At 42.8% G+C, this 12,967-nt stretch overlaps 1 protein-coding gene across 1 annotated transcript; it reads right to left on the bottom strand.

Moving 5' to 3' along the window:
* Window positions 1–61: 61 nt before the first annotated feature.
* Window positions 62–12,910, bottom strand: LOC127378715 (indian hedgehog B protein-like). The gene is made up of 3 exons (XM_051427919.1): window positions 10,988–12,910; window positions 5,945–6,206; window positions 62–1,888 (listed from the first exon to the last, which is right to left on the bottom strand). Exons 1-3 carry the CDS (start codon window positions 11,285–11,287, stop codon window positions 1,191–1,193), a joined length of 1,260 nt encoding a protein of 419 aa, XP_051283879.1. The 5' UTR covers window positions 11,288–12,910; the 3' UTR covers window positions 62–1,190.
* Between the last annotated feature and the right edge of the window lie 57 nt (window positions 12,911–12,967).

Genomic DNA, 12,967 nt, shown 5'->3' with positions numbered 1-12,967 from the left:
GTGCGTTCACGTGTCAACAGGTCACTGTAGATGTTGAGGTATAAAAGAGACAACACACAGCTCATTTCCATATAATTTAATTTCAAAAATAAATCTTTTTTTAATATCTCTTCACCCATAATAACTCCATAAACATTATTGGATTTCTGTAAACAAATAACACTTAAATACACTCATTTATATATCATTTATTCTAATGTTACATACAAACATCACTGTGGACTATGAAACTAAATCCTTCAAAATTTTACCTCGAAATCAAACTAATTACCCCAGAGTTTGAACAGAATAATAGATGGATTAGATATAATAGATTTCCCCTTAATTTACACATTACATATTTGACAAATCAATGAATTAACCTTTTAAGGTGTTATTAAGGCAAAAGGGATTTTTACTCAGTATTAGATCCCATATTAAATTAATGGATTGCTTTATATTAAGGGATTTTAATGGGTTTTCTGCACAGATTAAGGGTTTTTTGAGGGGTTAAAACCCTAAATGTATCTTTATTTTTCTATTAAGAATAAAACCTACAAATGGCTCTCGTGCTATGTGCTCTAACACTTATAAAGATGCAATTATGGAGATAATTAATATTATAAAGGTATTTTTAAGCATGGTTTAAGAGGCAAAATAAAAACTAAAATTGACTTAATAACATGAAACCATCCATTGATTTATAACTTAAATGTGCCTTTTCATGCCATGTGTACCTGTTTTTCCCCCACTTGAATCCATTAAGAAAAGCCATTAAATCACTTCAATCCCAACCTTAAGAACACCTTAAGATGATAACTAATGTGTAAATTAATGGGAAAATGTACCCCTTGATTCTTTTTTAGGGTGTTTCCTGTGAGTGTTTGCTGTGTTTTCCAGGTAAGATTAAGGATTTATTAAAGGTATTTTAAGGGATTATTGTTTCATAGAGTTTTAAGGATACAACCAAAAGTCTTTGAAACGTCAGCTGTTCTCTGAGTCGTTTGACTCTTATATTTGCTGTCTGTGTTTGTGGTTTTGGGAGAATTTGTCTGTGTCAGTTCACAGCTTCTTCTTCTTCCTCCCATCATGCCTCAGCAGGAGCCCATCTCGTCAGGCAGTCGGTTGCGGTCCTGCAAGCTCTCCGGGCTTGTATTTGGGTATTTCAGGATTGTTTTTTGATATAAGTGTCCACCAGTGTTCTTCCTTCCTCACCTGTCGTCCTGAGCCACGCCCAGCGGGTGGAAGCGTCCAGAGTCCAGCAGCATCCTCCCCAGCCAGTGTAAGAGCCGTGAGTACCAGTGGATCCCGTCACTGTGGCTCCCAGCGGAGCCGGTCCAGCTGTGAACCAGCCGGAGCGGCGAGAAGGCCCAGTGAGCCAGGGAGTGCTGCTCCACCACCGCGTAGCAGGACGCCACCACCCCATCCACCACCACCGTCCCCTGCTGGGTCAGTGGCGCAAACGCCCCCCTGCTCTCCCTCACACTGACCCGGGTGATCCGAGACAGACGCCCCTCGCTGTGCTTCTGTCCCGCTTCACCCTCCGACACCAGCACGCACTGTCCCGGCTGGGCCTCGCTGGCGTACACAGTCCTGAGGGCACCATGGGCTGGCACCGCCCCCTCTGAGCAATTCCCCTCAGACACAAAGACCAGGTGGGCGGCGGTGAGCGAAAGGCGGGCCCCAGCTTCTGTCTGCAGGGTGTAGAAGAGCTTCCAGGCCGCAGGGTCACGGTCCAGGAAGACCAGGACTTCGCTGTAGACCAGTTCCCCGCTGCCGTCGGTGCCCGCCGAGGCCAGGACTCGCTCACCAGGTTGCAGGTCACTGATGGACTTCTGACCACCGCCCTCCAACCTGACCGAGGCCTCGCCGGGAAAACAACCTCCAGATTTAGCCGCCACTGAGTGGTCTGAAAGACAGACAGACAGACAGACAGACAGACAGACAACAGGATGTGATTATTCCTGAAATACGGAAGCTCATTCCTGCTACTTCCTTCATGCTCAAAAGAAGAAAAAAAAATAAAGTTGAACTAAAAACTATGAGACAAATGTCATAATGTTGAGGTATTAAGTCAGAATTCTAACAGAAAGTATAATTTATTATCATTTATTAACATTAAAATTAGTGCATCTATTTTTGTTATGGTGAAGGGAGAACATTCAAACATTTATTTTCGTGGCAGGATCGAGCTTCCATACAAAAGAGCTTGAGCGCACAATAAATCTCTTCAACTCCCTTTAGCTAAATATTGACTTTTTTCCTACCTACACTGAAAATAAAAGAAAAATAACTAGATAAAAGCTCCTGTTTGCAGCCTTGAATATTGTGTGTGTGTGTGTGTGTGTGTGTGTGTGTGTGTCCAGGGATTGTGTTCGAGACAATGCGGATAAATATTTGGGGAAGGTAGGAAAGCCAAGGCCAGGTGATAAGATAAGTCACCTGAAGGAGGAAGGAGCAGAGCAGGAAAATGAGCCAGCGGGTTAATCATCTGACAAACTCCAGTAAACGTCTCCTCCAGTTCACTGTGATGACCTTAATTGTTTTATTATGTTATGAATTATTTTTATTTATTTATTTTTCACATATATTTAAATATGTTAGATGTTTTAAATAAGTAAGATTACATTTATTTTTCGAGTAATAATGACTATTTTGACTTAAAAAGACATAATTGACACGTGAGTAATAATATGGTATAATTAAATTAATCGAGTTATGTTTTTAATTTTAGGCGTAGATTCGTGCACGACATTATCATAAACAACGTTATCTTTGACGCCTCTTATGTTAAAATGAGAAAGTGGGAAGTTTCGCTTTTCTGGGCTCGAGGAACGAATAGAACAACCTGCATAGATCCAAACTTTGTCATAACTGATCTTGTTTGTTTTATAGTGGTGGTCTATCAGGAAAATACTCGCTGCAATACAGCGAGTGACCACCGGGAAATATTGGAAGCAGATATAATAAATACCAACAGCAAAGTTCCTCGACTCTCAACATTTTATAAAGCAGCTCATTTAAAAAAACAAACAGAAGAAATTAATGCGAACTTGTTCACTATAATCTGTGTGAACTGAACTTCGTCAGCTCTGGTGAAGTGTGAACACTGGCGGGCAAACAAACAAAGGCAGGGAAGAAGAAGACTGCTAACAAGGATGTAAACAATGCACAGGGTTTTAAATATTCATAAAATTATGTTATTTAATGCAAAAATAAATGAATTCAAAAACATGCGTTGTTAATTTAAGACAAATTAGTACTTTGCGATTAACAAAAATGTTCAACTTTCAGGTTTTCAAGGCTTTGTGATACCAAACTGAAACTTTTCTGTCATAATACGATGTCAAGTTAGATGGTTAAAAGGTTAAAAATAAATAAATAAAAATAGTTGATAGACCGCTCTTCATTATCAAACAAAAAGCACCAGAAATAGTTTGATCTTTAAATAAAAAGTGACTTCTCTCTAATGGTGGAGGTAGAAAACTTGAAATATTACCTTCCTAACTCTCTTCCTGGTTTGACCCCAGAATATGTCTCATGTTGTCGATGTAAAGCAGCAGAAGTTTGAGGTGCAATGTGTTAACTTGCTCCATTAATCCCCGTTATCGCCCCAGTCTTCATCTACAGGATGCTTTGCTGCCCCCCTAGTGGTTGTGTCCTCTTGCTAAGTGTCTCTAAGGAGGAGTTTGTTGGTGGAGAGCTCATCAGTTACAACTTTTCCTCAGCTGGCTTGATTTTCTTCTCAACCACTGATTTCTTTTCTTTGAGGAACTTTGAGGAAAAATGTGAGAGGAGAAGAAAAAATAAAAAATCAAAAACATGAAAAAAATACCAACTTGATTGGTTGCCCTTCTGATCAAGTCAAGGACTGGGCCCTCGCAACCCGATCTGGGAGGGAAGGAGAGAGGAGGAGAGGGAAAAAGAAAGGGAAAAGAGACAGAAAGTAGGAAAAAGGAGAAAGAAAGAGGGGAAAAAGAAAAGGGAAATCTCTGTTACCACTCAGTGTAAAATGTGTCGGAGGGTGTTGATGCATTTTCATCAGAGTGTGTGACTTTCGGCACATCTGTGTGTCCACTTTTGGACGTCACGTGTGTGTTACTTTTCATACAAGCTGCACATTTGTGGCGATGAACAGACAGTATGTTGAATATGTTGAACCTTAATGTGAAGAGTCTGCAGACCTCAGCAGCTGATTTCCACTCAGTGTTAACATGCAATCGGTGTCCCCTAATCTCTGCTAGGTAAGAGGAAGTGTAAATGCAGTCTGCACCACAACATGTTGAAGTCTCCTAACTCCGCCTCTTCCTGCTAACTCAAACTGCTCAACTGTACATTTATGTTGTGACTACTACCTTGGTTGACATTTCAGTACCGCAGATGGCTTTAAATACTACCGGTTCTTTTTATCAAGAAAACCAAGAAAAACCATCTGAGTTTCCTCATTCTCAAAATCAGAATTTCTACATATTGCTTAGTAGTTTTTGTGGCAATACAAGTTTAGTTCCACGAAAATCTTCTGAAATCAGCCGGTACGTGGCTGTGTGAAGTACCGATGAGCCTGCTTCAGGGCGAGGAAAGCAAAAAAGCTGCAAACAGCTCACAGAAGCAAAAACGTAGACATGACGTAGAACTCGGTCTAACCTGAGGAAACACTGGGGTGAGTGGCAGATGAGACAGATAAAGAAAAAGGGGGAAAATGTAAGAGCTGGCACATTTATAAGATGCAAGGAAGAAGAGAGTTAGCGAACAGGAGTGAAACAAAAAAAGGAAGGAAAAGGCGGCAGCAGCAGTTTCTGAACCTGAAATATAAACACTAAATGGACTACATTAATTCAGAGATTGTCTGACTGATGAAGGTTTTGGAGTTTCTGAGCAGCAAAATTCTGCTAAGTTTAGTGTTGCTTGTCGTGCTTTTTCTAAGCTGTTGCTGACATGCAACCTGGTCCCACTCAAACACTCCTGCTTCAGTCAGTCAGTGGCCCTCTGCATTAAAAAGATCACGCTGTCAGTGTCCCTATAGCGCCACTAAAGTCAGGTGACTTAAAGAGCGAGAAAATCCACATCTGGAGATGATTTTTTTTTAATCCCGCTGCCGCCTGCTGCTGGTAGATTTCAGATTTCTGTTTGTGTCCCGTGTGAAACTACAAGTAAACGTTGTCATTGAGGTACGTTATGTAAGCTACGATCTAAACAAACTGTTTATCCACGCAAGTTTTATTTTGAAAGTGTAACCAAATGTTGCATATTTATAATTATCGTCATTAACTTGGCCAGAAGTTTCAGATGTTATTTATTGTTCTAACTCAACATACAGCGTCATATTTTGAAGCCGCTGACCAAGCAGCAGTTATTTGACGAGTCAGGGTTTCCGTATGAAACATGCTACGGTGAGCTACAAGGGGGAACTGGATGGGTTCGTAGGTTGCTGTTTAAAGCAGCAAAGCTTTAAACAATTCATATTAGAATTGAAAGCTGAGTAGGAGGGAGAAGGTGTCAGAGTGCGAGGCCGTCGGAGTTCAGTCGCAGTACTCACTGAACTTAACTTAATATTGGTTAATTATCATAATGCTCCACTAACATGTAATTCGTACTTTAGCTGCATTGATTTTGTGAGAAAGCTTTGCAGATAAATATGAACATGTTAAAACCTTTCAGATACATTCTTTAAAAACAGATCCAGCTTCTTTTGAAGATTAAAATGTAATAAAACGTTAAAGATCTCAGTGTGCCTCAAACCCAGAGCTCGTTGGATCAGCATCTTTAAGTGTGTCCATTTGGAACAGATTTAAACACCTTTAGACATCGTCTGTCTTACATGAACTAGCTCCATATGAAGCATACTGAGGCCTTTAGGGTCAGGGTTAGGCACCCTCACCAGTAGACCAGGGTGTCTACAGGCTCTCTACCCCTTTCCCTTCATAAAAATTGGATTTAGCGAAGTTCAGCCTCTGTCCTCCCTCACCTGACTTGACGCTGCAGTGGATGTGGGCTTTGGACTCGTAGTAGACCCAGTCAAACCCGGCCTCCACCGCCAGTCGAGCCAGCATGGCGTACTTGTTCCTGTCTCGGTCCGACGTGGTGATGTCCACCGCCCGGCCCTCATAGTGCAGCGACTCCTCCGAGTGGTGGCCGTCCTCGTCCCAGCCCTCAGTGACTCGCAGCCGGACCCCGGGCCACAGGTTCATCACCGAGATGGCCAGAGAGTTCAGCTTGTCTTTGCAGCGCTGCAGCAAAAGAGACACAGCTGTCGTAGGTCCACAGAAATATTACTGTATGTGAACAAGTCTATCTTTTGCACATACATTAACAAATACCGCAGTAAGTAAACAGACCACTACTATATAATATATAATATATGTAACAGTAAGATTTCCCTTCGATGGAACTAGGGGCTGAGAACAAACCAGGAAAAACAAACCAAAACTAGTCCACATACTTTTGGCCATATAGAATATATATAAATATGTGAACATATATTTAAACTATATATGTTCACATGTGGCCATAAACTGGGAGAAAAATCTACTTCCGAGTGATTACATTTTTTGTAGGATTTTGGCTCTTTGTAAAATAAAGGTGGGTTTCCATGGAGACGTTCACCTGCTGATCAGCAAAAAGATAATCAAAGAAAATCCTCCGTCTTCATTTGTAGGTTGGAAATGTTTGAATAGAATATTTATTGAAGATTTTCCCAGAGGGCTTTTATTCTGAAAAACTTGTCTTCCTCACTTTAGGCGGTTTTAAGTGAAAGGTTTTATTTCCCTGATTCATTAGCGAGTATGTGAAACTTTTAATTTTAGCACTTTGCACTCAGATTTGTTTTGTGGGATGTTTTATTCACTTTTAACGCTGTATTGAATGAAAGTATCTGAACTGTAATGACACTGTGGAATAAACATTTTTTCATGTTATCTGAGATTTTATGCTTGTTTTTAACTTTATGTATTTTTTATAGTTTATGGTTTGATTTATTGCCTGTTGACCCTTCAGTCACGTTATTCTCCTGTATGATCACAGACTGCAGACCTGACCTTTAGCAGCAATAAAAGTCTGAACTCACCGAATCCCCGTCACACCCCGTCACCCCTCTCCCGCTTGTCTGTGCCCGCAGCCTTCCCACAATGCACCCCTGCTGTCCCAGCTCGGTCTGATGTTTGCTCTCTGTGGTGAGCTATGTTAAGGATGGATGGAGGGGTGAAGGAGGGGACTGTGAGGTTATAGGGTGGTTGGGTGATGCTGGGGGGGGGGATAGGGGTCCCGCTAAACCTGGAGTCTGGTCAGGGTGAGCAAACAGAAGGTGAGAGGACCTATGGAAGGACTCATTCAACTCCCTCCTCCGGTGCTTTTATTTTGGAAAACTTGCAGTAACGCCTCTCCCTGAACTTTGTTCATGTGGTTTTAACTGAGAGGTTTTCTATTTTTCTGATTTATTAGCGATTTATCTAACATAAAATATTTCAGGTGACATGTCAGATACAACTGGTCTGATTTTCACAATAAAGATTTCACATTTTCCAAATAAAATGGGGAGCAGATTGGACTGAGGAGTTAACATTTCACAGTCTGTTAATCGTTCTGTCATGTAACTGAACTGAAGTTTAGAAATGCTGGAATCAGCTTTTCTTTTCAAAAAATCTTGATATATTATCTCAACCAGCCCTCATCTGAATACATTCACAGTTTTCCCATTAATACTTCAACCTACAGTTTGAGGGTTGATGGGTCCAATTCCACTGACATCATTTTAAGTCTGAATGGAAGCAGTTGAAGCAGTTTCTTTGAGCAGTAAATAAAGATACATGTCAATTTCAGAATTGTTTTTACTGACTGACAACAATTTGTGTATCTGTGAACCCTTCCAGGGTTGACTACATTTTTATGTCCATTATCTGCCTCTGTTTTTCATGGATGTGGCTTGGTGGCTATAAAGGAGGCTTTCTCATTTCAAAACACCGACCCCCTAACCAGCAGAAATATTAATTACATTTCTGCACAAATTGGGTTTCCAGTGGAGATTCAGATTGGCCTGAAGGCTCAGATCGGCTTCAAGAGGGAACCATTTTCAACATATTTCTTCATATTTCCAACCAGCCATAGTCAGATTTGAACAAACATCAGGTGATAATTTGCATAAAATGACGCAGATTTGGCTGCAGAACGAGCTGTTTCACATTATAACTCAAACTGGTCCAATTCTGGATCAATTTAACAACACAATGAGTCCTGAAATGAAGGAATCAGCCAACCAAACAGGACCTGCCTGAATACATCTCAGCCACTACTTGTTGGATTTGGTTGGATGAGGCATTGAATAATGCCACAGACTCACCTGTTGAGGGCGCTATCCTTAAACGCTCATTCTGATTGTTAAAGTATGAATCTCAAAACACCCTTTGCTAAGATTTTGACTAGAGTTAAAACAAATTAATAGGAACTTGTTGAATGATGCTATTTTATTTGTCTGATTTGGTCATTTTTAAACTTTAACGCAACATATCTCGTTGATTTTGATGAAAGTTGTAAGACTGGTACATTGTGGCACTTTTATGTCATTTGTTGTTTGTAAAATGATGATTTAAACTGTTTAAGGGTCACAAATGATTACTTCAGGTAAAATCCTGAGAAATTACATTTTTCCGGTTAATGAAGTTTATGTATTTCACTTGACAGTATTTTAATTAAATTCTTATTAAATCATGGTTTGCATGAGGGGCTTCTTGTCATTTTCCAGCAGCCTCTGAATGCGTCTCTCAGTGATGCTTTCACGAACCTCAGCCTATAAAGAGTGAAAAAGTGGGATTAAACGCTCTAAATGTCTTTTTCCATGTTGGCTGTGATAAGAATAGCTCGCAGCTCGGTGGCCACAGATGCCTTTTCACAGTGTTCACTGTGGATTTTAACGTCTTATGTTTTCTCTCCGCGGTCAGAGCAACGAGCTGGACTTCATAAATCAGACGATAGATTTTGTTGGTTTTCCTTTCAAGGTATACAGATCGACGGGGGTTTCTGTAGGAGCGGTTTAAGCACTAAACCGCTGGCTGCACAAACATTGGACGCGCAGGCTGACAACATGCGCCTATATGCACACCTTAGTGCTGCAAAAAGTGCCCTTCTGAACAGGTCAGTTAGTCTGCTGTGGCGTCTGAAAGACTGGTTTTCTTGGGATGATGGGACAAAATCTGCAAAAACCAAACGCGTATTCTCTTGATTCCAATGCAATGCGATTGGTTTGATGGTCTTTTTTAGTCAAATGCCATAGTTTGCTGAATATGGGGCTATCTGCCTTGTTTGGAGCCGTTTTTCTGCAAGAAATCCGTGAAATTAAAGAACATTCATTGTAAATAAGTGAAATAATCTTGCACTTTTTTTTTAACATGCACTTTGAAAAGAAATCTCAACTCATTAAAAAGGCCAAGTTAAATGTGAGGAATGACACTTTTTGCAGTGAGGCTTCGCCCCTGAACAGTCGCGTCTGTATGCAGCACGGAGCGCCCAGGAAAAAGCGAATAAAAAATAAAGAGGCGGAAAAAAAAATCTGTATAATTAAGGCTTCGACACAAGTGAAGTGGGCTATTTCTGCACATGTGCGCTGCGAAAACAAACAAAAAGTAACACGGAATAGTAAAAGACAAACAGGGGGCTGTCTCCTGCGGCTTGGAGCCCATAAATTGTGTGCAGGTCAGCGCCGTCGACGCGCTGCGGCTCGAGGTGCGCGCTGCAAAAAATGTCCATGCTTGGACACATTTCACCTAAAAAGTTGTGTGAACTTTTTATTTCATTAACAAGGTTTAATTAACCCTTTCTTACAGTTGCACCTTTTTGAGTAATTTTCTAAGAAACATGAGAAAAAGCAGATAAAAAAACAAATGGAATCAGTTGATTCTGGAAATTAAAACTCTTGAATCTTTTTACACTAAAGTAAACACATCCCTATTTACGCATCTTGCATTTAAGGACTTTCTCTTGTACATTTGAACACTCAAACCCAGCTAAAATGACTCGCTCCTGCGGGTATTTCTTGCAGTGCGCACGGCGGAGGTGACAGCTCCAGACGGGAGTGCGCGCCTTCATTCCCCACGTGGGTCTGTGGACATAAGCGCTGCCGCTCTCAGAGGAAGCCCGCGGTCACAAGAGCCAGATATAAATACTTTATTCCTGGGGAAATTGGGAGTCAAATAAATTCCACCCGGGGCCACATCAATGACGGTGTCGTAAAAATTTTTGACAGTCCAAAAGGCGACTGTTAAGTCTGGCCAGTCGGGCTAAAAACGAAAACGGTAAACATCAGTACACGCTTGACCCGGGCTCTAACCAAATACGACTTTTGGCTGTTTTTCCACCAAAAAACATGATGTAAAACAGAGGACATAGTGTTTTAATTAAGAGCGACCGCGTTTCCATACATTTTTAGACGGGGTTGCCCTCTTTTTACGCATGAGCTGCCCACACTGAACCTCTGAAAGTTCATGTGGAGCTCTGATTCAAACTGGTCCCCTACACAATCCAGAAACAAACCCAACTGTGTCAACAGCTGCAGGGATTTCAGAATTGACTGAAGAATGAGTTGTGCAAACAGACAGATTTCGTAATCAGATTCCGAAAGAGGCAGAACAGCAAGAAAAATCCAGCTTCAAAACATTTTCATGCGAGAAAAAGCGTTAAAATTGTAGTTTTATTTCAAAGTTAAAATGTTCCACTGAGGAGGGACATTTAAGACTTACGACACTTGTTCCCTTTAAGTGGCACTAAATCGAAATATATTTGGGTCATTTTGTTCAAATTCTTTAAAAAATGAGTTTAACACAACAGTTTTGTTTAAGACTGTTTTTTCTTTTTGCAGTGACAATCCTTGAGTCAACAAGAAATGCGGAAAAGATAACAGTGTCCACGCGTTGGAAGAATGGGCAAAGTACACTTAGTAATACACCGAAAACCCTCCTTAAGAAGCAGGTTCTACTGCTGAAAAGCCCAGGCTAAAAGGCACTACGGCAGCCGGGAGTGTTACCTGTGTCATCATGCGGTCTGCACCTGTGTTTTCCTCATCCTTGAAGATGATGTCGGGGTTGTAGTTCGGGGTGAGCTCCTTGAAGCGCTCAGAGTTCCGGGTTATTTTTCCTTCGTATCTCCCGCTGGCCCCTAAAGTCTTCTCGGCCACGTTGGGGCTGAACTGCTTGTAGGCGAGCGGCGCCAGCTTCCGCGGTGACCGCCTCTTGCCATGGCCTCTACCCGGTCCGCAACCCTCGCACACCGGCAAGAGGAGAAAGGCGCACCCGGCGAGGCACGTCACCAGCGTCGGGAGCAGCATTCCGCCCCGGGGCCGGTATGTAACCCCCCGGCGGGTGGCCAAACTGTCACCGCTGTATTTCTTTTGATGTGTGTCCCCCCCTCCCCCCTCCCCCGTGTGGGTTCCCCAATATAAATTTAGAGTGGAGGTAACGGAGCAGGACTCACTCCCGGGTCCCCAAAAGTGGCCATTCCCGGTGCGTAAAAGTGGCCAGTGCGCTGGTGGAGACGAGCTGGAACGACCTGAACCTGTCCTCTGAGCTGCCGACACTCTCCTGTCCCGAGTGCACGCGGAGGCAGGGGCATAAATAGGCGAGGTGAGTTTATCTTGGCAGACAGGTTCAAAGCCTCTCTCGGTGTCGAAGCTGTGAGAAAAAGGTCTACAGACAGACACGGAGGCGCGCGCTGCGTAGTCTGTCTGCGCCTGTTGGGCACGGCGGTCAAAGGGTGTCCCCGCAGCGGTTTCTGCCTCTTGGGTTTGTTCTCAATGCGTCCCTGTGGCGCAGGGCTGTTGGCAGAAATGGAAGAGATCCTACTACAGTACAGATGAGGTGCCGCGGGAGAAGAAGAAGACCGCGCCCTGCTGGACCTGCCCTCCGCTCCGTCCTCTCCTCCCATCGGGGTGGCACAGGCCCCGCGGCCGCCTTCATCTGTTTATTGTCAGCCGAGGCTGTCAGCCAAGAGGACAGACAGACACCGAGCCACGAGACTGTCAGGGGCTGGCGCGCGCTCACTCTGTCCTTTGGACCCTCACTTCAAGTAAAAGACGCATGAGCAGGAGCGCAGGTGCGCGCGTCTAGACCTGCGCTCCAAAACTTTCTCACCCCTCCTCTGAGAGTCGTTACAGTCTGTGCAGTAGGTGAGGAAGTAACAGACCTCTGACCACTGTTTTATTACTGAGCACGCGCCTTATAGTCACATTAAAATACTCCTCAAAGACCCCTTAAGGGCCCAGGACCCCAAATTGGACAACTTGAAGAGAAAGTGAAACAACAACTACTCAATGATTTTAGAGATTTCCTACATTCCCCAGAACTCCCTTTGAGAACCCACCAGAGAACAGACATGAACTTCATGAGGAGAGATTTCTTTCAGCTTGATTCAGCTTCAAATTCTGGTCTATTTGAGCTCCTCTTTTATTCATCAAATGCTTCCTAACTGAACTTCCCAATATCCTTAGAGATCAACAGGTGAATATTTATATTAAAATAAATGCAAAAAGCTAGAGGATCATTACAGTAACTCTGATAGGCCATGATTAGCATTAGATTATGCAAGAATCTATCTTGCCAGACTTCAATCTATGCATTTGTGGGCGGTACAGTGGTCAGTCAGTGGCTGTATATTAATAACACAACATAAAATCACTTTATACTATTTGATCGCTCACCCTCACTGGAGACGCTGAAAATATCTGGACGTTACGCCACGTTGTGAACAGCTGAGCAGAGATAATAATAATACACAAACAGACAACAAACTGAACCCCAATAATGATCACAAACTGCAGACAGACTGACGTTGAGCCAGGTGGAGGCTCTGAGATCAACCGTGGATAACGGAGCGGAGGTCCGGTTTCACCAACAGAGACTCGACACCCAACACCTCGCCTGCTGAGCCCGCTGAGCCCTCTGCTGATGTCATACCCTCCATCCAAACCGGGGTCTGAGGGCCTCCAGGGGCCTTCAGTAGGGCGCTCAGA

The sequence above is a fragment of the Dicentrarchus labrax genome, unplaced genomic scaffold, assembly GCF_905237075.1.
Source record: "Dicentrarchus labrax unplaced genomic scaffold, dlabrax2021, whole genome shotgun sequence".
Classification (NCBI taxonomy): Eukaryota; Metazoa; Chordata; class Actinopteri; family Moronidae; genus Dicentrarchus; species Dicentrarchus labrax.
Note: the sequence above shows the minus strand (reverse complement) of the source record. Positions and strands in the feature narration are given on the sequence as shown.

Excerpts from the sequence above, each read along its gene's own strand:
- LOC127378715 (XM_051427919.1), bottom strand. The coding sequence starts at position 11,287 with ATGCTGCTCCCGACGCTGGTGACGTGCCTCGCCGGGTGCGCCTTTCTC. Across the intron at positions 6,207-10,987 it reads CAGACCGCATGATGACACAG|CGCTGCAAAGACAAGCTGAA; the intron begins GTAACACTCCCG and ends CTTTTGCTGCAG. Across the intron at positions 1,889-5,944 it reads CCACTGCAGCGTCAAGTCAG|ACCACTCAGTGGCGGCTAAA; the intron begins GTGAGGGAGGAC and ends TCTGTCTTTCAG.